We start from the raw sequence: 24,952 nt of genomic DNA, 5'->3' as shown, positions 1-24,952 counted from the left end.
TCGAAACTTTTATTGTTGCTGTCTGTTAACAACAACAACAAAGAACTCTAACATGTCTGAGATAATCATCCTGCCTGTGAAAATGATATGGAATCAAATACCAGACTAAACATAATAACATAACACATTCAAGGTCTTCAATGCCTCTAAATATTCTGTTTTTCTGTATTTTGATTACCAATAAAAAAAATCTCTGGAATTAGATCAAACTGGATCTAAGAGTGCATGTTTGTGCTGAAAAATGCATGTGAATCCTGTAGACAATGTGATTACGTGTTTGCATGTGAGAGAGTTATAGTTCACACAGTTGATGACTGAAACTATTTAAGATATTATTTGTGAGATGAAGGCCTGAGGGCTGTTGAGCTGTCTGCTCCCGGTGGGTCTCCACTGTAAAAATGAAAGAAAGTCAAATTTGACTTGTAACCAATAAAATCCAGATTTGAAGATATATTAATTGATGCATCAGATGTCTGAAAGCAGCTGATGAGATTTGATGACTACGTCTTGAAGGAGTTGAAATATGAGATGAAAGAAGCTGAATCATCACCAGTGAAAGCTGATGAAATGTCTTTTAAACTGGAAGCAACAACCAACATTTCAGCTGCAGCTGAAAGCCTGAGAGAGTCTGTGTGTTTGTAGTGTCGGGGTGTTCGAGGAGACATCATTAAACCAGAGCACTATAAAATAGAAAGATATCCAAGCAGCATGTCACTGTGCTCCTGTTCTCTACAGGACGGAGGGAAGTTTGATTCTCATGTGGAAAATGTGACATTACAGTCCTTGTTTATAAAAGAGAAGAATGATTTCATACCGAGAACAAACTCACCTTGTCTTTTCAAACACCTTCACTGTAGTGTCAGCAGCCAGAGAGCTGACCAAACTGACAATCTCCGACAAGATGGAGGGCAGCAGGAAGTGTGAAGCGATGTCAACCGTGCACTGCTGGATGGAGGAGCAGCCTGTTCCCAGCAGCCAGCGATAAAGACAGAAACACAGAGAGGAAAAGTCAACACAGAAACACAGAGAGGAAGAGTCAACACAGAAACACAGAGAAGGAGAGTCAACACAGAAACACAGAGAGGAAGAGTCAACACAGAAACAGAGAGGAAGAGTCAACACAGAAACAGAGAGGAAGAGTCAACACAGAAACACAGAGAGGAAGACTCAACACAGAAACAGAGAGGAAGATTCAACACAGAAACAGAGAGGAAGAGTCAACACAGAAACACAGAGAGGAAGAGTCAACACAGAAACACAGAGAGGAAGAGTCAACACAGAAACAGAGAGGAAGAGTCAACACAGAAACACAGAGAGGAAGAGTCAACACAGAAACAGAGAGGAAGAGTCAATACAGAAACACAGAGAGGAAGAGTCAACACAGAAACACAGAGAGGAAGAGTCAACACAGAAACACAGAGAGGAAGTGTCAGGTCAAACATTATAAAACCAGCCCGTCTCTCTGAAACAAGGAACTCACCCAGTTTAGACATGAAGGTGATCCACGGTTGGCAGGTGTTCTGGTAGGTGGGGTGCAGACTGCCCACATCCCCCTCCTCCAGCTGAGACACCTGCCTCCTACACAGACAACACAAAAAAAAACAATGCATTCTGGGACATTTCACAGATTTCAGAGCAGGAAGAGACTCTCAGAGCTGTTAGCGAAGTCATGGTTTGAGAAAGTGTTTACAGGAAGTACACATCCTGTGGTACCAACCTGCTGAGGTCATTTACTGCAATACAAAACAGGGTTTTAAGCTTCACACAGAGGAACAACATTAGGGCACAATGGAATGTATACGGAAGGTGATCCGAACTTTTGACATCTGTCGTCTTAAAGCATTTCTGGACTGTTTCACCACTTGGCAAATGCAAATCAGAAGGAAGCCTTATTCCCAAAGTCTTGCACGGAGGTCAAAACAGAAAGGAGATATCTTCCAAAGACTCTGCAGAGTCTGGACTGTGCAAACCCGAAGAAAAAAAATTAAATAAAATACACTTCCTTTTTTTTTTTTTTGTTTTCTTTTTGTTTGTTTATTTAATGAAAAACTTGTAATCTGTAAATGGAGAGGAGGCCTAGGGTGGTGTATCTTCGTGGACTGTGTGAGTTCCCTGTGTGTCGGCTTGTCCAACTGAGTGAATTTAAAATGAACTTCTTTTGAAAACATACAGATTTGATGTGATGCGATGACGGTGCCCCCGTCTGTGCATAAAACATGACAAGACCAGACCAGAGTCCAGTATATGTGGACTGTCCCGGTCTGTGAGTGGTGAAGAGGGATCTGGGGTCGTTGTTCACTCTTCATCCCTGCCCTCATCTGTCCTCATTAACTCCGGCCAATGACCAACAGATGAAGACTGCGAGGCGACCCAGAATCCCTCAGGACGAGCTGGAGGAAGTGGAGGGAACCGGGGGGGGGGGATCCTCCCTGCTTTCACTGTTGAGGTGAGACGAGCTTTTCATTTGAAACAGATTCTCACAGTGTTCGGTGAAACTCTGATCACTGAGTCAGTGACAGACATCCGGGCCGCTCCCTCTGTACAGGTAATAAAGAAAACGATGTGTCCGCCATGTCTGCAGGCACGGACACCAATCAGAGACCATCAACCATCAGTGAGGTCATCAACCATCAGTGATGTCATCGTTGGTTTGTGAACGTTATGAATCCTCCAGTTCAGATTCTGTCCGTCACCATCTTGCTAGTTCAGAGCGGTTTGGAGCAGGAAGTGACCATATTAAGACGAGCTGGGGGAGGAGCCAAATGTGGATCTGACCGATCTGATTGGAAACCTGACGATACTACGTCCCGCCCACCGATAGATGTAACCTGACTGCACCACAGGCCTGTCAATCAAACAGACACGCCCCCAAAAACAGGTCTTCTTGAATCTTCTTTTCTAATGAATGAGGGATTATTTTCAGATGGACCTCCAGAAAACTAATAAGAAGGAGTGACTTTAGCTAACAACACCGAGATAACTGATGGACACATTTTATTCACTTTGGATTTGATGAGAGAAGTTGAATGGGAGTCTATGGAGCCGGAGGCTTTTTGGAGCCGACCTCTAGTGGCACTCGCTGGGATTGCAGCTGAAGACACTTCTGCATCGGAACCATTTTACAGACCTGAAGATACGAACTCTTTTATATTCAGTCTGTGGAAACAGCATGAAGCATGAAGGGTCTGCAGCAGCTACATGCAGCTCCTTATGATAACTGATTAGTTGTCTGGACAACCTTTGACCCATAAGTTCTTTGGCCGCCTCCTTTTAAAACCCTCCTGCAGTCGGAGCACAGACTGCACTGTACCGTGGACGCAGACAGAAAACTGGAATGTATTTTACAGCTTAGCCTTCCTTGCTTTCTTCTTCTACAGGATGTTTTCCTGTGTTTGCTGCAGCTGATCCACAGCACCCTCCACTGTTAGACTGCAGCGACAGCTTCAGCACAGTCCAGGCAGCTCGCCTCAGTCCGTACACATTGAATTTATCACCTTTTTTATAATGTCAGTCATGTTGCTGCAGCCTCGGTGTTCAGGGGTGAGTTTCAGAGACACCCACCTATGGGCCTGCTCCAGTTCTACCGCCACGGCCTTCTCCTGGCTCCACTGCTGCTTCACCGTCTCCGTCTTGTGTCTCCGTCGCACCGCTCGGCCCTCCTCTCCTTTTTCCTGCACGATGTCGTCGGTGGTCTTCGGGCTGCCGAGCTCTGTGGACTCTGTCTTACCCTGATGGATGGAAAAAAAAACACACGTTTACTAAAACGCGTGAGCTCTGAGTCGGCCGAGTTTGAAGTTGTGTCGATCTGTTGATGAGCAGATTCACAGAAAACACTGGATAACAGGAGTCAGTAGGTTTTAGGTTGAGCAGTGGAGGAACTGACCAGGATGTCCCAGAAGCTGCGGCGGGTGCTCTTGCCGGTGGGCGTGGTGGACTCGGGGGTGCTGGTCCCTGTCACTGAGGACCCCCCCGAGGATTGGATTAAGGTGATGGGCGAGGGGCTGCTTTTAAAGACCCGTGAGCCGCTGCGCTGCCGGGGGCTGTCCTTCACCTCTTTCACCTCCGACAGAGGAATCAGCAGCCCTGAATACATTTTACAAGATGGTATTCACACATGGAGCACAGACACAACCACGCAACTAAATAATCCTGTGGTGAACAGTGAGTTTATGTTTCCCTCTGTGGGAGAAGGGAAGGTTGTTCACACACGGAGCTTCAGGCCTGGCGACTCGGTCAGATCCTTTAAACATGCTGACATCAAGTCCTTCATCATCGCTGTGCTGTTTAAATTCGGTGAAACTGGTGAAGTGAGAACTTGTAGGCTGTATGTTAAACCTGCAGAGTCCTCAGAACCAGAACCGGCACCATCAGAACTACTGCTCTGTTCAGAGGGCCGAACCGTTCTGCAGAAGAACATTTATTGATGGTGGTTACAGCCTCAAAGTGAAAAGAAAAATCACACTGAAGGTCTCAGCTGATGTAAGTAAATAAAATCTCCACCTGTTTCACAGTTTGATTACAGCAGTGAGCAGTATCCTAGCAACCAGAACATTTTGGTATGGAAAATACAAATTTGGCTTCAAAAACAAAACCTGAATAACAACAAACAAAACATTGGTATTTCAAAAAGATGCACACAAAAACTACAGACACTGAAAATTTAAATATCAAATGCTATGAAAAGAGTTAGAAGTCAGTTGGTAGAAAAATAAAATGAAACATGCCTTTTACAGATGTTATGAATATTAAAAAGATCTGTGTGACCGTGCAGGTCTGATGTTGAAACATATTGAATCTTTGAATGAAGTTGGTGATGTGATTTGGACTTTTGAACGAAGAGCCTTGTTGGACTTTTCCCTTCAGCTCTGTAACAAACTGTTGTCGTCTCCTGTATGTCTTTGTATGTTTTGTATTGTGTACCAACGTTAATAATAAAGATATACAAGGGTGGATCTATAAATTCCAGGACTACTGCAGCAGAAATCTGTAACCCTGATGAGTAACTGGTACAAACTTGGTTGCTGGATCATCATCAGTTCCTGAGTTCTGGTGTTTGTGAGCAGCGTTCTGATGCGTCTGAGATGTTTTCCACCTGAAACTTCATCAGAGCCAAACATCAAAGTTTGTGGAAACTTTCCGGTGAGGAGCTCCGATTGTGTTGTTGTTGGTAGAAACTTGTGTGTCGTCATGTTGGAGAAGCCCGTTGCCATGGCGCCACAGTTTGGGTCATTTGAACTGAACGTGTTTCCTCAGAAGATCCCAGCAGATCTCTGTCGTTTCACGCCGACCCTCCAAAGAAAACCTGCTTCTCCGGACCTGAAGCTCTTTCTCACTTCTTAAGAGACGTTCTGTCCCCTGAACCCTGAACGTCTCTAAGGACACGTCTCCAGGTGTCTTCGTGGTCTCAGACCTCCTGAAGCATCGTCAGAGTCTCCGTTGATGATTTCCAGAGTTTGATAGTAAATCTGACGTGAAGCCTCTGGTCATGTTCACGGAGAAACCAGAACCAGAACACTGAACCAACACCAGAACTCAGGAACTGATGATGATCCAGAGAGGAAATCTGCACCAGTTAATCAGGATGTTATCTTTCTGCTGCTCCGTGTACGTCACCAGCAGCAGACTGGGAACTTATTGAATTACCCTCGTAAAAAGGATTGTCAGGATAATCCATCCCCCCAACAGGTGATGCTCATCAACATGCTGATTGAACAGCAGGATTATTGCACAGGTGCTGCTTCTACTGGACCTCTTGATGCTCCATGATGTAACCAGGTACACACACACACTCACCTTTAGCCTCTTCTCTCTGACCTTTGGCCCCTGACCCTGGGACTCCCACACAAAGAGGATTGGGTAAAACTCGGAGCTCCATCACCACGTCACAGAGTGCGTGGCGCAGCGCCCCCTGCAGTTTATCACTCAGCTGTAAGGGGCTAACGTTGCCTTGCTCCCAGATGTCGAAGCGTACGTACAGCTGTGGTTCTGTCAGAAGAGAAGCAGACAAACAGTGACTGGGACATCTTTATACTGTCTTCCTGGGACTCGAAGACCCCATCATCACCTGCATTAGTACAGTATGCAGAATGAGGTGCTTCCTGCCGTTTCACACCTGAGCAGACGCTGACGGACTCCTTCTTCCCCACAGTGGTCAGCTCATCGAAGTGGTCTGGATGGAGGGGGATGGAGCAGCTCTCGGACCTCTGCAGGGCAGCAGCGTCCTGAGCGGGAACCTGAAGAGGTCCACCGCGGGCATCCACGAAGGAGAGGGCGATGCAGGCGATACCTGAACCAGCACACGGGTCCGTTAACATGACTCAAGACAAAGGATTAAATAAAAAACTACAGGGTAGTCAACTCATTCGTTTTATTTCTACAACCTCCGATTGTTAATTATTACTTCCCTTCAAACATGTACAAAGACCCTCGACAGTGAAGCAGATTTTATTCTTTTGTATATTGAAAGATATTTTCCTCCTGTTGTTGATGTTAAATGAAAGCAATCGAAGCGGTGGCCGTGAGAAAGGAAGTCTGAACATTCATCTTTGATCCTCATTGCTTCACAGCTGTGCACAGAAACAACAGAACAGTTCAGCGTTTTGCAGCACAGCTCGGTGCTGAAGTGTTGTTAGCTCTGACACGCTCTTATTGTGAAGGAAGCACCATGCATGGAGCAGGGTGGACGTCTGTCCTCACAGGCAGGAGACGGACAGGAGACGAACAGGAGACGAACAGGAGACACTGCAGCATTTCAGAAAGATAAATGAGTTTGACTCTTTCAAACAGAGCGTGCTTCGTGCGCCCACCGGCCGGTCCAGCGTCAATACGAGCTGCATCACGTATGTTTCGTCCCACATGAACGTTCACCAGCACACAGGCATTTAAATCAGTTCAACTGTGGTGATGAAAGAAAGTTGAATTGATTTCACACAAATCATCAAAACTTCCCAATAAACAGTGGACTTAAAATTCTCTGAAAAACTCTGTAAACATTGAAAATATGCAGCCATTACCAAACGTAGAGAGCTTCTTTCAGCTGGAAGTCAGAACATGTTTGGAACAGAAGGAGTCCATCATGTAGTTTAATTTAAACTCTGATACCATCACTCATGAGTCAGCATGGGCTACTGCAATGCTCACAGACAGTATGAAAGTATTAAGTTAAATATTACATTATCGTGGTCCATAAATCACCTGCAGCCAAAGGATGGAAATGACAACGTGTTCATATACATTTTGGATTTTCATGATTTATCCAATCAGTTTGTGTGACTAAACAATCAGTTCCCTTTTGATTATCTGACATGCGGTTGTACACATGGAATACTGACATAGTAGAAAATATTCCTCTCAATGTCGTGATGTTGGTCTCATGACATTACATTCATCACACACATGAATCCCTGACAAAAACTAGAATTACCACCTCAGTTTTACTGGAGTTTTAGTTTCCATCCACATCTGTCCAGATGTTTAAATCACATCTGAAGTGAAGGCTTTGAGAGGATGTTTCAAACCTGCTTCAGGATCTTTACGATCACCAGTTTGAAGATGGGCGCTCAACGTTCGAGTCACTAATTCAGTATCTGACTGAAGGTGAAATATGGTCACAGTCTCCCCTTCTGCTTCAAAATCAACTGTTCAATTATAGCCTGGTGAGTGTTTTTGCATAATTTATGAATTTATTATATGATGAATACACAGTGAAGTTGACCTTTAACCCTTTGGATATAAACTGTTATTATTTTGTCATTTTAACTTATCTTATCTGCATATTAATTCTAAAGTTAAAGCCTAAAACATGTTTTGTATAATCACTGCGACATCTGATCAACAAAATCTAATGAAGTTTATCTTCAAATCAAAGTGAATGTTTGAGCCAAATTTGAAATATTTCCCTGAGAGCGTTCCTGATGATATTCATGAGTTCACAGTGACCTTTGACCTTCAAAATCCAATCAGTTTTATCCTTAAACCTTTTTATTGTTTTTTAATCCAGTATAAATTTTGTATATTTTATTTTAAATGTATTTTATTTGCCTTTGTACAACTCTTGTGTCTGAATGGTGCCGTTTGAATAAACTGGTCTGAGTTAAAGTGAATGTTTGAATTTTCCTCCAGCTGTTCCTGAAACGTGTTTACGACAACCCTGAAACACAATGCTCACAGTCGGTGCTGTCAACAACCGATTCAGGGAAAGTTAGTGTCATGTTTACATGCGGTGGAGAATCAGATCATCGCTGTCCTTCCTGAGATTATTTTAAAGCTCCCAGCCACCAGGAGAACAAATCAACGTTATTTAAACGATGTTTACAATGACGAGAGTAAAGTCCACCACACCGATCATAAATCTGTTTGTTTGTTCAGCTGTTCAAAGGGGCTTCCAGTAATAGTTATTATTAACGGAACTATAAACCAGATGTGTGTGAACACCATTGGTCGTCTCATCTCTGTCGACTGACACTCATCGTAGAAAACATCCGGTCAAACAGAGAGTAGCGTCAGCGGTCAGAGAGCTCGATCACGCATGATGGCCGCTGCAGGTCTGAATCACACATCAAACCCTCATCGAAGGTTACTGCTGGGCTTCTACATGATGCACCCTCCTAAAATACATCAAATGGTGCAAATCTATGTTACAGTTCATTACATTTGAGACTGAGACCTCTTTCAGTGGCAACTCATAATTCTGCACCAAATAACTGTGTCTGTGAAGATTCTCCTCGTACATGGAGAGGAGGGAAACTAACGTGTTCGGTTCAGGAAATCTTTGATGTCACAACTTTGAGTTCAAGCAACAACACAGTATCACAGAGAATCTGTATCTGTGAGTGGACTATCTGTGAAGCGTGCCTCCATCCACCTGCTGCTTCAGTAACGCGGCACTCGTGATGGCTGACCGAACTAACCGAGGCTGCAACACAACCTGAACAAACTCAACATGTGACTTCACATTTCTGTGTCATATTCATAAAAGGTTGACGAATCAAACAAACCTGCATTTCAGAAATCACAAACCGTCCTACCTAAAACCAAATAATGTAAATGTATATGTAATCCTGTATTTAAATCTGGATGACAGTCATTCAAACAAGCCTTAATGTTTAAAGAGAATAAATACAGAAGAATAAGAATAAAAGTACGCACAGTATGTCCATTAAAAATATTTAGAGTGGTTGTGTTGTGTTCTATGAAGAGGTCAGCCAGCTCAACAACATAAACTCTGGTTCAAACACCAGTCACAGCACACTTCATGCACCTTGGAGGTCCATGCCAAATCGAAAGGCAACTCAAAGACAAACACAGCTTTATAATAACAATAATAATAATAACAACAATAATACAAATGTATGTGCCGAGGGAAGCCTTAACAGAAAGAGGTGCAGCGCTGCAAAGAAAAAGGAGCGACGAACAGAGCCCACGGTGCAGCGGTGCAAACGGTGCAGCGGGGCCCACGGTGCAGCGGGGCCCACGGTGCAGCAGGGTACACGGTGCAGCAGGGTACACGGTGCAGCGGCAGCTCGGGCTTCAGTCAGCACGATGGACGTGGAGGTTTGAAAGCAGGCAGACGTCACATGGAGGAGTACCTTTAAACTGAGAGGGCGGGAAGAGTTGCTGAACCAGCTCCGACATGGTACCTGAGCCAACACCAGAGACACCCACAGAACAGCATTAGTGAGGTACCAATGTCACTTCTTCTAATCCCACTGAACACCAGGTAACAGGCAGCTGGCAGGAACAGATGCCATAGGTTCAAACCCTGACAGGAACTTTGTGTATTTCTATTAAATATCCCACCGTGTGCTGTTGTCTTCACATCTTGGGAGATCAACTTCCTACATTGTTCTGCCTCCTTTTGCCCAAAGAATGAAAAACAAAGTAAAGAGGGTGCCTAAATATAAATCTATATAATAATATAACATAATATAAATATAATATAATACAAATAGTTCCCTCTGTTGGACTGTGCAGAATGATGTTTGTTCAAAATAGAATACTCCAACACTGTTGTGAAGTTCTTCTGCTGGCAGTGGAAAGTTCCTCTTATCCTGCCAGTAACTTTGTTTTGGGACCCACAACAGGATCTGTGACATCACAGGTTGTTTGGAAGTCAATCCTAATGAAGTCTGCTGGGATTCAGCCGATATATATCATAGGGCAGCGCAGAGAAATTAGGAAACACTTCATTAATAAGATGGCAGGAAACAGCAGAGAGCACTGCTTCCCTCAGCTGTCTGCCACGCAGATATTTCCCACTGAGCCGGATCAGGAACATCATATAACTTAAGCACCTTGTTCCACAGCTGCTGAAGCTAATGAGATGGAGTCAGAGCCTCCCTGCACAGCAATTAAAAAGCAGACGGATGCAGAGGCTTCATGTTCAGAAGCTGACAGGCTCTGAGAGTCCACAGAGATCCAGTACCTGCAAACACTTCTGCTTTATAGAGTTTTAGCTCAGCTCTATTACTGTTTACTTCCACTCTGTCCCGTCTAACTCTCAGACATTCATATAAATCACCGCTTCATTCTTTACACAAGAGGAACTTGTTTGATAGAACAGAAGATTGATTTCCATATATTTTGGAGCTGTCCAGATATTCAGTCATACTGGCAGGAGTGATTACAGCCAATGCACAATGTGTTTAGTGGGGAACTTGACTGCTCTTTATCTATGATATATTTGAGCAATATTGCAGCTCATCTATCAGTGTAAGACAAATAACTTCTGAAGATATTATGAGCAGCTAGTAAGAAGGCTGTAACCTGACAATGTCTGCAGTCTGAACCTCCAGCAAAAGTCTGACTGGATAGATATCGTGACTAATATTCAAGATATGGAGAAAAGGACTTCTTCACTAAATCTGCAGGTTGATAAATTTGTGAAATACTGGGAGGACGGATTGTGTAAGTGACCCTAAGAGATGACTTCCGACTGCTTCACGGATGACTATCTATCTATATGAACCACCATTTTAATGTCTGAATCAATGCTTGTTCTATTATGTTTTGGAATTGTTTTTGTTTCTTTAGAAAAATAAAATATATAAAAAAAGAATGAACAGAATATATAATTAGCTGCTGCTGAGTCAGGCTTTTCTGGACACACACGATAGTTTGGTTCTGGTCCAGTACAACTACAGTTCTGATCTGCTGGCAAGTTTAACACACTGAATTATCCCATTGAAAACACACACAGGTGTTATTGCTCTTAGGAACAAACTTCCTGCAGCAGCCCACTCAGTGTAATGTGCTCGGCACATGAAAATGTAACACTGTGATTAGCAGCCGAACGTTAAGTTCACATTATAATGCAGGTTGGTGTATGACTAAAAATATCTATGATTATAAGTGACTGTTTAATTCAGTAAACTCATCATTTCCATTCAGAATTAGCAGTCCTTATTTTTACAGTTTTACATTAAAGGTGAGGCTTCAGTCACAGAGCTCACTCCAGAAGCAGCGTGGGAAATGAAACTGATCACTTCTGACTGTCAGAGAAATACACAGCGAGGGAATGTGGTGAAACTCGATTGGAATAAAGTCCCGCAGTTAATCAAAGCAAACCAATTTCCACACAAGCATGAAGTTGCATTTATGGAAAGTCAGAGCAGCAGTCTCTCTGCCAAGGTCAGCACTACCTGGGCTCCCAACAGACCACATCGAGGAACCTACTGTCCACAGAGGAGAAGCTCTCTGCAACAGCCAGGTCATCTCTGCTAAAACAGCAAATGAAGCCGGAAATCTAAATGCAAAAGAAAATACCAGGTTCTGTGGAAGAAAAGGAAACTGAAGAAGGAGGTTTGCAGCTTCTCACAGTTTCAGGTGAACAGTGAGAAGTTGGGCAAAAAGAAAGAGGCCTCAGGAAAATAAATGTTCTGACACACCTGAGAAGTGATCAGCAAGTGTAGCAGTGTGTTTGACAGGAACATCTCTGAATTTAATGTGGGGGTATGAATAGGAAAAAGACATGGTCAGCATATTACTGTATATGACGTCAGACCGTCTCCAAATCAGCAGTTTAACAACAGAAGAGAGGAGTCGATGGACACCTGCACAACTGAGTCAAAAGCTGAGGTTAACCTGCAGCTCCAGGACAGGACGTGTTCACAGCGAATGAGGAAATTAAGGAACCATATTAGTCGAGAGCAGCTTCAAAGATCTCAGAGATACTCTGCTCGGAGCGCTGATGTGAGTCTGACTGATCTTTTACCACAAAGAAAGTTCAATCATCTCGTTAAACTTCTCAACATCTACCTCTTCTCTCACATTCACTTAAAATGAGGAAAACAACCAGTGACAGTAGGAGTGAAAAACAGGAAGAACCTTCCGACAGAACGGCTGGACACAGGATGTCTCATACAGTGCATCTGGAAAGTATTCACAGCGCTTCACTTTTTACACATTTTGTTATGTTACAGCCTTTTTCCAAAATGGATTAAATTCATTTTTTTCCTCAAAATTCTACACGCAATATCCCATAATGACAAAGTGAAAATAGTTTGTTTAAAATTTTTGCAAATCTATAAAAAATAAAGAAGGAAAATATAACACGTCCATAAGTATTCACAGCCTTTGCTCAATACTTTGTTGAAGCACCTTTGGCAGAAATTACAGCCTCAAGTCTTTTTGAGTATGATGCTACAAGCTTGTCTCCTATTCTTGGGCAGTTTCTCCAATTCTTCTTTGCAGGACCTCTCAAGCTCCATCAGGTTGGATGGGGAGCGTCGGTGCACAGACATCTTCAGATCTCTCCAGAGATGTTCAATCTGGTTCAAGTCTGGGCTCTGCCTGGGCCTCTCAAAGACATTCACAGAGTTGTCCCGAAGACACTCCTTTGTTATCTTGGCTGTGTGCTTCGGGTCGTTGTCCTGTTGGAAGATGAACCTTCGCCCCAGTCTGAGGTCCAGAGTACTCTGGAGAAGGTTTTCATCAAGGATGTCTCTGTACATTGCTGCATTCATCTTTCCCTCCATCCTGACTAGTCTCCCAGTTCCTGCTGCTGAAAAACATCCCCACAGCATGATGCTGCCACCGCCATACTTCACTGTAGAGATGGTGTTGGCCAGGTGATGAGCGCTGCCTGGTTTCCTCCAAACATGACGCTTGGCATTCAGGCCAAAGAGTTCAATCTTTGTTTCATCAGACCAGAGAATTTAGTTTCTCATGGTCTGACAGTCCTTCAGGTGCCTTTTGGTAAACTCCAGGTGGGCTGTCATGAGCCTTATACTGAGGAGTGTCTTCCGTCTGTCCACTCTACCATACAGGCCTGCTTGGTGGAGTGCTGCAGAGATGGTTGTCCTTCTGGAAGGTTCTCCTCTCTTCACAGAGCAACGTTGGAGCTCTGTCAGAGTGACCGTCGGGTTCTTGGTCACCTCCCTGACTAAGGCCCTTCTCCCCTGATCGCTCAGTTTGGCCGGGCGGCCGACTCTAGGAAGAGTCCTGGTGGTTCCAAACTTCTTCCATTTACGGATGATGGAGGCCACTGTGCTCATTGGGACCTTCAATGCTACAGAAATGTTTCTATACCCTTCCCCAGATCTGTACCTCGATACAATCCTGTCTCGGAGGTCTACAGATGATTCCTTGGACTTCATGTCTTGGTTTGTGCTCTGACATGCACTGAACTGTGGGACCTTATATAGACGGTGTGTGTCTTTCCAAATCATGTCCAATCAACTGAATTTACCAGGTGGACTCCAATCAAGTTGTAGAAACATCTCAAGGATGATCAGTGGAAACAGGATGCACCTGAGCTCAATTTTGAGTGTCACGGCAAAGGCTGTGAATACTTATGTACAAGTGATTTTTTTCATTTTTGATTTTTAATAGATTTGCAAAAATTTAATCCATTTTGGAATAAGGCTGTAATATAACAAAATGTGGAAAAAGTGAAGCGCTGTGAATACTTTCCGGATGCACTGTACTTCACTGTGAAATCCGTTCTCATACCAGCGTGACGTGGAGACCTGAAGCCTCCAGTACACACACTAAGTTCAATTGGTGACCACGGTCAGCTTCCAAACTATTTATTATGTCACAAATCCTGCTTATAGGCCCACCCCTTAAAGTCTGATTGATCATAGAGGAACTTTCAGCAGATGACAGCCTTCTAGTTTTAAACTGTGCACATCCTTCACTCTGCACAGTGAAGCTACAACGTTCAACTGCAGGAATGAGAAGAAAAATATTTTCAAATTTGTGCAGGGAGATTTTAAGGGTAAAAACTAAAGAAAAGACGGAGAATGCAAGTTAAATATCAATGTGAAACACCTGCCTCCTTTGATCTGGTCCGCTCCATTTCCTGTCAAAATCATAGCTGCAATACCAGCGAGTGCCACTAGAGGTCGGCTCCAAAAAGCCACCGGCTCCATAGACTCCCATTCAACTTCTCTCATCAAATCCAAAGTGAATAAAATGTGTCCATCAGTTATCTCGGTGTTGTTAGCTAAAGTCACTCCTTCTTATTAGTTTAAGGGCGTGTCTGTTTGATTGACAGGCCTGTGGTGCAGTCAGGTTACAGCTATCGGTGGGCGGGATGTAGTATCGTCAGGTTTCCAATCAGATCGGTCAGATCCACCGCTGGCTCCTCCCCCAGCTCGTCCAAATATGGTCACTTCCTGCTCCAAACCGCTCCGAACTAGCAAAGATGGTGACGGACAGAATCTGAACTGGAGGATTCATAACGTTCATGAACCAACGATGACATCACTGATGGTTGATGACATCACTGATGGTTGCTGCTTCTATGCAACACTGTTTGGGGCTTTATTAAGATAACCTGCTTAGGGTTATCTTATTAATCAGACTCATCTTCACATTCTCAGTAAGAGAACAGTGCGGTGACGGAGTGACAGTCAACGACCTGCCGGGCTGCAGAGTGTGATTACCTTTGCCTCCCGTCCCCTGGCCTCCCGGCTTGTTATACAGGTAGATGTCCCCGTCAGCCACGTTACTGCTCAGATGAAAGTAGTGCTGCAGACAGAAGAGGAGACACAATCAGTCCCTGGAAGCTCAAAGCTCAACAGTCAGCATTTATTTCATACATCAGGATGAGACTGTCCGAGTGATGCGAGTCTGCGGTGCACCTCCATCTGTCACGCTGTCAGCACTGACTTCTCTTTACAAGCTCAAACAAATCATTCACAGCGGCTGGACAACTGCGATGTTGACTTCACTTTCACCGCTGCTGAAACACTGAGCCAGCAACAACAGTTTTATGGGATTATGTGTGAGATTCAGACAGAAATCCTCTCGGGGAGAAATTAGAGACCTGCAGACAAACACATCACAGATTCAAAGACTCTCTCTTTTCTTTTACAGAACGTTGGAGTGTTTAAATGGTACACAGTGGAGGTGATGCAACCATATATCCAAACATCCAAACTCAACAAGGAGGTCTGGAGGTCCTGGACATTAATATCTTCAATAATACTTTCAAAACTAAATGGATTATAGAATTTTTAAAGAACCTGCTTTTCCCACATAAACATGTAAATCTACTGGTGGCATTGACTTTTTGTTCAAATGTAATTTTTCAGATTGGCTGACTTTCACAGGAAGGCTCTTTTAGCCTGGACATCAGGATATAAACATAACTTCAGTCTTCACGGATATTTTATCTGGAATAATAAGTATATTTCGTACAAAAATAAGTCATAGTTTTATCGCTCATGGTTTGACAAGGGAATTTTGTTAGTTGGTCAATTGTTAAACAAAACTGGTTTGTTGCCTTCACAGATAGATATTTATCATCTGCCATGGAAACTGAAGTGACCTCACTGAAGGGTTTCTGCTCTTTTCTGTTCCAGAGATCTATCAGAAATGTTCCAGGCATGTGTACATGAGGTCACGTGACAGAAGTGGGCGTGGTTACCTTGAAGTGGTGTGCCGTGTTGCTGTCTGTGTACTTTGGAACATGCAGGAAGATGAGGAGGTTCTGGCGGAGGTAGTGGGCCACAGCGGGCAGCCAGGGGAGGCAGTACTGTGGCAGGCTGAAGGTCATGACCTCAGTGGCTGGAGACCCTGACGGCTGGATGAACTGAACACACACACACACACACACACGTTTCCTGGGTAGGAGTAAAACCTCTAAATCTGGCCAAGTAAACACTTGTCTGATTCCTCAACACAAATCTATGAACCCAGAACAACAGCTCGATCACATGAACACAAAGAAACATGCAAAATATCTAAAGTCTTCTTTCTTATATTAATAGGAAGTTAAAGACAGAGCGTTCACCTCCACATCGGCCGGCGTCAGCTTGCAGTTCCTGACCAGCATCACCGTGATGATGTCCAGCGTGGTCTCATCCAGACGCTTACGCAGCACCTTCACCAGCTCACCGGAGATCTCCGGACCTGAACACACCGAGAGAAGAACCGCTCTGTCATCCTCAGGATGCACACGCACGCACACACACACACACACACACACACACACACACACACACACACACACACACACACACGCACGCACGCACGCACACAACACTAACTAAATGCTGAGTAATCAAATTTCATCCTGAAGGGCACATGAACATCTGTCCATCCAATAATTACATCAGAAAGATATTAAAATAGAACATAATTTACACAGCATGGTGTGTTTCCAGTTAGTTTGAAAATACTCAAAAGCCTTTTAAAAACAGTAACATGATCCTCTTTAAAGTGATCAAGTCAGATGGTTGGTAACCACTTACAACAAACTGCATTCTGCATTTATCAGGATTTCCTCTTTCATTTGTAGAAGATCTGATTTCAGCGTAAGAGACAATTTCTTATGTAGTTTTGCATAATTTGAACAGTCACGTGGCCAAAAAGAGTAAAACATCTTCTCCAGTTTGTACAGTTTTAACAGGAACAAAGACAATAACTCCTATTTCTTGTGGTGGACTTTCAGATGCTGGTTCTGGTCTATAAATGTGTTCATGGTGTCCAACTGACTCAGATTTTCACATACAGTCCTGAGACGAGGTTGAAATCTACAAGTCACACGCTGTATGTGTCTAGAAAGACGTTTAGCCGTTACTGTAATTTCAAGTCTTGAATTATTCTCGACTCTTTGATGTTTCCCAGCTCTTACCTGCGTTTCCCACTCCGTGCACCAGCAGCAGGATGTGTTTATCTACCTGCCCAACGGGCCGAGAGCCTTCCAGAGACGACCTGGAGCCCTGAGGACAGAGACACCAGAGGTGAAGACACTTCCTGTCTTATCGCCGTCACGCTGTGACCAAAAGGCTGCGGTTAAATCTCCCTCTCAGTACCTCTGATAATCTGCAGAGAGGCACAGGGCTGAGAAAGTGTGGGAACTAAAACTGTCCTATGACCACTCTGATACTCTTTCAGGAATATTATTATATTTACTGAAGGCCAGAAAACCTGTTTCTTTAGTCAGTTTCAGCAAGAAAATTCTGGTGCTCATGCAATCATATAATATCGGGGTCAGGTTTGGACATCATAACAATAATATTATTAATAATAATAAACGTTTGTACAGCATCTTTCATACAAGAAATGCAGCTCAAAGTGCTTTATGGCAATAAATTACATGCTGTGTTTTACATATAAAGGAACATTTAAAAATATAGAAAATAAATGAAATGCTTAAAATTAAACACAAATAGAGTTAAAATATAAAATAAATGAATATGCATATTAAAGGTGCGGTAGTTCAAAGACATACAGCACACTCTGAATCCTGAATTTACAGCTTTCTCAGTGTTAATCATGTATGCCGTTTTGCCATTAAGTCACATCCAGTTGCAGAGTTTAACCTGCTGAGGTCTGTTTGGCCACAAAGGAAAAGAGACATGCACTATATTAAAGGGTGTCTGTTAAAGCATGCTGTTATCGTTCAGTATTTCTCTGTCTCACTTTTCTGATTCCGGCAAAAATACATATTGAAATAATTAAATTAATGTTGTGAACAAGTGACGACTGATCAACTACTGGCTCAAACTAACGGCCGTCAGTTGATGAGGAGAATCGTGATTCAGGGGCAGCTCGACTAAACCTCCACCATGAAAGAGTTCGAGTGGGTTTCTACTCACCATCAGGTCCTCGGGACTCAGAGGCTCCTGACTCCTGGCGAGTCCGATGGAGCGGCTCACGTGGAGGTTTCCATCCCCATCAGAGGACTTCCCTGTTAGTGAGGTTTCACAGAGTCTGGAGAGGTGAACACATGCAGACGGTTTAAGAACTACCCCGTATTCTGCCATTTCTATTTCCTGTTATATCTGCCATTAATATAATTGTCACTCCTTTCTTTTCTCTTGGCTCCTCAGTGTTTTCAGACTGCTCTATGAGAGCCACTTTAAAGTTAATAAAAGCAGCAAATAACTCAATAAGTATTACTTTGCGTGTGCAGAGAAACATCCATCTGCTGTGACTTTAATGATTCTATAAACAAGAACTGAGAACAACCCACTCAGAGTAAAAGTGATGTTTTCAGTGTAAATAAAGTGTTGTAGTGACTCTGTCCACACAGCAGATAGTTTAAATCCTCATCAGAAAGAAACATCTGATGTGGTTGAACATGTTAAAGAAGTCACACTGACACCATCTGTACTTAAATTAAACCATATGCAGTGACACCAGGTTGCTGCAGAAGAACCACACACACACACACACACACACACACACACACACACACACACACACACACACACACTACACTGTTTATGTGGCAGATCATCTTTCCTCTGTGTCAGCGCCTTCTTCACAGAACATGTTTTACAGAGTAGAACCACAGTGAAATCCAGAGGTGAGGTGAATGTAAAAGTTAACGAAAGTCTAACCTGAGGTAGAAGACTGATTTAGTGGTCCGTTCCTGGTAGACGAACATGTTCTTCCTGTTGACCACACAGAAGGAGTTGAGCACAGAGCGCAGGGCCTGGATGGCTGCAGCAGGGAGACAAAAACATGACCACAGGTTTCATGAAATAAATGGATTTTAAAAACAAAATCACTGTACTGGAGATGAACGGCCTCATCCCTCTTTTAAAAATAATAATTGATGTGAATATGAAAGCAAGCAATGCCCACTAACCCCAGCCACGGCAGCCGGCAGTCTGAGCCCAAAAGTCATGACAGCTACTTAGACTGGAGTTACTGTTCACTCACAAGCTTCTGACTTCACTTTAATCATTCATTATTATTCAGTCACTTTATTAGTCCCTCCAGGATTTCACTGATTATTTTTGTGATTGTTGCAGCGCATTTTCTCTAAATGTGAGTTTTTCTGCATAAAATTGCAGGAAGTAGAGAAAAAAAAGAGATTTTTTTTTTAAGCACTACCTGATAAAGGAATACACATTTAATCACTTGCTGTGATCCCACAAACTCTGACACTGCGATTGTTCCGGTTTCCTCCGGTGCACAGTTTTATTTGGTGATGAAAATAGGAACAGAGACTTTCTGATTGGAAATGAGGAGTTATTTCTGTTTAGACTTTCCTTTGAAAAAAACGTATTTTATGCCATACTATTTTCAGCACAGCTTCTGCTGACGACATTTTATGTGGAAATATTGCGAGAAAAAACACAAAATTTGCAAGCTGCCGCAAATATTGCAGCGTGTGTCAGGATTCCTGTCTGCTCCTCTGTTTTGTCCCCAATCACCTCTCCTCATGTTTTCTGTCAGTCCCCTGTCTGTTTGTTATTGTGTCCCCATGTGTTCTGTGTCCTCCTCTCCCCGCCTCCTGTCACCTCCCATGGCCACGCTCCTCACCGGTCTCAGCAGCTGCCACCACTCTCCCTGATCACCACCTGCAGGTGGCTCATTCCCCTGATCACCTCCCCAGACTATATGCACCCGTGTTCAATAAAGACTGTGTTTTGAACTTATACCCGAGTCTGTGTGCCTGCGTTTGGGTCCTGTTACACCTCACCTCATAACAGCATGTGCTTGAATGTGCGATTTCCTGGATGGACTGATTATTTTACAGGAAGCAGTTTACTAATAAATTCTTAGAAAGTGTAATTTCTTTCGATGGACTATGGGCAGGATAATGGGATGACTTTAGGTTACTGCTGAACATACAAACAGTTATGTTTTATATCATGAATAAATATTTCCTCAGGTTTAAATTAATCTCTGTCTAGTTGTCATGTGCGGTAGCCTCGGCCTCACTCACATCTCAAATCAAATGAAACTCTCCTGAGTCACCACACATGCTTTCACAGAGTTATAAAACTGACTACAACGACTTGCCCTCTTGCCACTCACCCCTGGACACACCCATGTTGGGTCCTATCTTGAGGCGGGGGTGGATGTGGATGATGGTGCTCCACACCACGTCGCAGGCAAAATGTCCCGGTATGAACTGCATGGTGGCTGCCAGGTAGTCTCTGGCCTGGTAGCTCTCCTCTGTGCTGTAGTCTGTGTGGTCAGAACAATGTGAGGGGATGTACGGGTTCACTGTGTGACATCACAAATCCTCAGACGTGTACAACCGAACCCGCGTGGATCTCCCTCGGACTCACCATCAGAGGCGTTCATCCTCTGCTTGTAGTGGGACTCACTCTTCCAGATGTCCTCCTCACTCTCAGCCACCAGCAGAGTGTTGCACACATGGCTGTCGTGTAGGTCCTGCAGCAGCATGCGCTACACACACACACACGCACACGCACACACACACACACACACACACATTCAATAAAAACACTTAAGATTCCTGAAAATTAAACCTGCAATCATATTTCAAGAGAAAACATCACATCTGCAGGGAAGAACTCATGAAATACAACTAAAAACACCAAGTGAACACAAGTCCACCATGATAATATATGTTCCCTCTGCTCCTCTTAATAACACTATATATCCCTGTTCCTGTAACCTGAGTGTGAAGCCTTGTTAAATAAGGACCCCTCTGTGGTGCTGCAGGAGCTACCTGGTTAACTATTCTGCAGATTTCTCCGATCTTCCGGACCACCAGCTGATGCAGCTTCAAGTATTCAGGGAGCTCCTGATCTTCCTCCTTCTTCTCCAGCTCCTCATCAGTGACCTCTTTTCCTCCTGAGAAGCACCTGTGAAAACACAACACACCGACAGCGCGTAACGGTTCCTGCTGGTTCCTCTGATGTAGCTCCATGAGCTCCTTTTCATCAAACTGACATCTCTGTGATGTGGGGCTCATCAGGCAGGTTTCAGGACACTAAACTGTTTTACCAGTATTTAAGAAAAGATTAGAACACTAACACTGAAGCAATGATGTCATCAGTGTGACTTGTCTCTAGTTTATGTAACTCAGATCAAAAGGTTAAATCCAGTCAGTCTCATATTTCTATTGAGATGTTCAACATCCAACAGTCACGATGAGCCCTGAATGTTTTTTTCCACGTTATACTGTGAGTCTGATCTACTCCATCACACGAGGAACCAGAGACCCCCGTCTCAGAGAGGACCGGAGTCAGTCGCCCATCCTCCTAAATAAAAGTACTGCCTCTACAACTACACCCCCCCACGGGAACTGTACAACCTACACCAGCATGTAGGTTAGCCTACCTAGCACTCTGTTAGCACATTATTTTGACTGTGTTTTAAATTCCCCATCAGCATGTTTAAAATGTTTGATGCGACACCGAGCTTTTTATGAGTGAACCTATTGCAAAAGAAAATTTCCTGGCCAGAAATATCAGCCTTCTTGATCAAGTGTCTAATGAGATTTATCTAAAGAGCGATGCCTAAGAAGATGTATTTCAAGTTAAGTAGCTGCATCCACATTGGAAGAAAAAAATATTCAGTGATATAAGAAGCAGTCTGAAAATAACAATCAGAGTCTCATCGTAGCAGTTGAACAGGAAGAAAAACTAATTAAGCTATTCTTAAATACTTGATAAATATGGTTTCCAGACTACAGGCTGGTTATTAAATATTAAAAACAACAGACTGGTGTCTACAGGTTGGTGCTCTGACCTGGAGTGGGAGTAGACCTTCACCCTGTCCTGGTGGATTTTCACTATCAGCCAGAAGTCAGGCATCAGAGGTGACTGACACTCCTGTTCATCCAGAGTGGGGCTCTCACACTCAGAGTCACTGCTGCCGCCGTCGTAACCTTCAAACACACACACGCGCGCGCGCGCGCACGCACACACACACACACACACACACACACACACACACACACACACACACACACACACACACACACACACACACACACACACACACACACACACACACACACACACACACACCTGTGATGTCATCGCTTACATAGGTACATCCTGTTAGAGACAACAGCAGGAGTGAGTCATCACCTCTGCAACAGCGTTTATTAATGCAACTGAAATGGTGGTAAATGTTTAGGTGGAAGAACACCCGGGCAGCACCAGAGACACTGATGAGGAGCGGAGTGAGATGGGAGTGAGATGGGAGTGAGATAGGAGTGAGATGGGAGTGAGATAGGAGTGAGACGGCAGGAGGGAAGAACAGAGCAGCAGCCTGAAGACATTTAGAGGAGAGGACATGAGCAGGAAGTGAGGGGAGAGATGTGGACAATGAATCGGTCACAGAGAGTAGAGGTCGGGGTCAGTAGCTTCGACTCCACCTGAATATCTCTTCTTCTTCCTACATCAGGCTCCACCCACTTAGAAATGTCTGTAAAACAGCATCTTGATGCTTCGATTCAGTATCAAATCAGCCCTCAGCAGATTCACCAACAGGCTGCACACGTTGTGGGAATAAAACCCCAATAATGTATATTTATGCTGATCTAACAACACATACAGGAGTGTGGAGGCCAATACCGAAGCACTCCAAATATACTTTACAATTTATCCATGAATCATAGACAGTTGTTGAGTTGGATTGTGTGTTGTTTAATATCAGAGGAGGATTTTATTTACTGCATTACATCACACTTTCATCTGTGCATCATTCCTCCCACTAAACTGTTGGCAGCATCCTCACTGTAACTGAAACTGTAACTGACTGATATTTGCCAAATAACTCAGGATTTTACTTTAATGTCCTGTAAACAAAAAAAGAAAAGTGACTCTTTGTTTGAAGAAGTACGTCACATATACAGCTTCTCTTCCTTCATACCCACGTATCGAAGCTGCATAAAATCACATAACATTGCATGTCATCTCACGGTTCAACATAAAGTTGAATTTTATTAATACAGGTGATTAAACTGCACTGCCAGACCAACAGAGAGAGAGAGACGATGATGATGATGAAGAGAGAAAATTATACCAACCGTCACTGTTAAAAACAGTCTATGATTAAAATTCACAACAATCTGTTATGCTTCATCTTTCTGGTTTACAGAAAATGCAGTGGTGTTATTTGTCCATAAGATGGAGTTGTTTCCCAGAGTCAGACTTCCTTCATAATGGAACTGTATGTACTGTATGTACAGCCATGTTGAGTGTGCTTTCATATTTGAACTCATTATTTTGTTTCAGCGTAAAGAACAAGCTGCCAAGAGAGAACTCTGTTCAACCTGCTGTGACTCTAAGCATGCTGGGAAACCAACACTGAGCTGTGTGCAGGACTCACCCTGCATGTCAGAGTCCAGGCTGCCCTGACTGGAGACGACGCTCTGGACCCGACTGGGCCGGAGTTTACTGCAGCCTGAGAGAGGAAGACAGTCACAGATTAAAGACTGGAACAGAGCAGAGATCATCCAGGAACCTGTCAGGACTTCCTGTTGTCTGTCACGTTCAGGAGGAAGAAACAACCGACGAGCAGATGTGTGATGAAGGTCTGAATACTGCGTTCACTTCTACCTTCATTTCCTGGGAACCTCTCAATCATCAGATGAACAGAAGAATTAAATACATTTTGGCCTGCAGGGAGACTAAGGAGACATTCACAACTACTTAGAAATACATGTTACAACCGCACGGCATTATTCTACATGTAAATGACCTTTGCATCTCAATTAATGGACCTGAAACTTCTTCCTAATATTTGCAGCAAAGACATGAGTGATAATAATTTTAAAACACAATTATTCCTTTTTTTTCCTGGAGTACCAACAGATCTGTGAAGGATGTTTTAGAATAATCTTTGTAGAAGAAGCTATAATTGATCTTTTTTCACACTTTCTCTGCTCGAGTCTGTGATGGACCGAAGGCTGCAGGTAAACAGGGGAAAACTGATTTTAATTCCATCACTTTTCAGAAGGAATGAAGCCTTGTTTTTTTTTTTAAGGTACCAACACATTCACATTCCACGACTGTCTGTCTGACTCACTGTGAGAGGCTGACTGCACCGACTCAGCCAGGCTGACACTGGACGGGGTCTTGGGGGGAGTGTTGGTCTCTGTGCAGCCGTCAGTGTGCAGCTGGGGGGTCCCGGGCTGACTTCTGTCCCCCGCTGTGGTGATGCTGTCGTCCGCTTCAGGCTTCGGCGCTTTGATTGGTTCACTGACGTCTGCAGTCGGGTCACTGGCAGCGTCAGCAGCAACGCTGATGGACTTCCTGTCCTCACTCTGCAGGAAGTCAACATGTTAGTCGTTTTAACAAACATTTCTCATCTGCTGTCACTCTGGATGTCCTGCATCTCAACCACATGAATATTCCTCCTATGAACAAAAAGTATTCCACTGTGAAGGAACTGAAAATAAAACTTTACAGACACGAGAAGATCATACAGTAAAGACCACAAATGTAATGACAGACAGTGTTAGTTCACGTTACGATGGGTTTCACTGCATAATAATAAAACTAAATACAAAGGATGCTTCTACAAAAGAAGACATCAAGGGCCTAATTTACTAAGATGTCAAATAAAGGGTAGTAAATTGTGTTTATTCCAAAAGTTTGCTCATTTATCATTTATATTCTATTTAAATTTGGTGTTTGCGTGTGTTAAAGTGATTGCAGCCATGAAAAAAAACAGAACGGCCGCAAGACCAAAAGGAAATTCGATCCCATTGAAATTAAGAAATATAGCTATAACAAGAACAAAACGCCATATGGGAGGTTATCAGTGAGAAAGT

At 43.5% G+C, this 24,952-nt stretch overlaps 1 protein-coding gene across 2 annotated transcripts in view; it reads right to left on the bottom strand.

Moving 5' to 3' along the window:
• szt2 (SZT2 subunit of KICSTOR complex) overlaps nt 1-24,952 on the bottom strand; it is an 84,845-nt gene that overhangs the window by 27,269 nt on the left and 32,624 nt on the right. Inside the window, exons 38-56 of one of the 2 annotated variants that reach the window (XM_069150997.1) lie at nt 24,205-24,442; nt 23,506-23,580; nt 21,916-22,054; nt 20,891-21,026; nt 20,484-20,604; nt 20,227-20,379; nt 18,798-18,900; nt 18,051-18,165; nt 17,084-17,171; nt 16,241-16,359; nt 15,875-16,039; nt 14,889-14,973; nt 9,588-9,638; nt 6,113-6,286; nt 5,794-5,985; nt 3,884-4,083; nt 3,562-3,728; nt 1,481-1,578; nt 830-962 (exon numbers count right to left, since the gene is read on the bottom strand). In XM_069150997.1, the coding sequence (XP_069007098.1) occupies nt 830-962; nt 1,481-1,578; nt 3,562-3,728; nt 3,884-4,083; nt 5,794-5,985; nt 6,113-6,286; nt 9,588-9,638; nt 14,889-14,973; nt 15,875-16,039; nt 16,241-16,359; nt 17,084-17,171; nt 18,051-18,165; nt 18,798-18,900; nt 20,227-20,379; nt 20,484-20,604; nt 20,891-21,026; nt 21,916-22,054; nt 23,506-23,580; nt 24,205-24,442 (2,552 nt within the window). The remainder of the gene's footprint in view (nt 1-829; nt 963-1,480; nt 1,579-3,561; nt 3,729-3,883; nt 4,084-5,793; nt 5,986-6,112; nt 6,287-9,587; nt 9,639-14,888; nt 14,974-15,874; nt 16,040-16,240; nt 16,360-17,083; nt 17,172-18,050; nt 18,166-18,797; nt 18,901-20,226; nt 20,380-20,483; nt 20,605-20,890; nt 21,027-21,915; nt 22,055-23,505; nt 23,581-24,204; nt 24,443-24,952) is intronic. The other variant, XM_069150998.1, reaches the window with a different exon arrangement.

The sequence above is a fragment of the Embiotoca jacksoni genome, unplaced genomic scaffold, assembly GCF_022577435.1.
Source record: "Embiotoca jacksoni isolate LCO1_2020_lvr unplaced genomic scaffold, fEmbJac1.0.p SCAF_16, whole genome shotgun sequence".
Taxonomy (NCBI): domain Eukaryota; kingdom Metazoa; phylum Chordata; class Actinopteri; family Embiotocidae; genus Embiotoca; species Embiotoca jacksoni.
The sequence above is the reverse complement of the archived record's forward strand: the minus strand, read 5'-3'. Positions and strand labels throughout refer to the sequence as shown.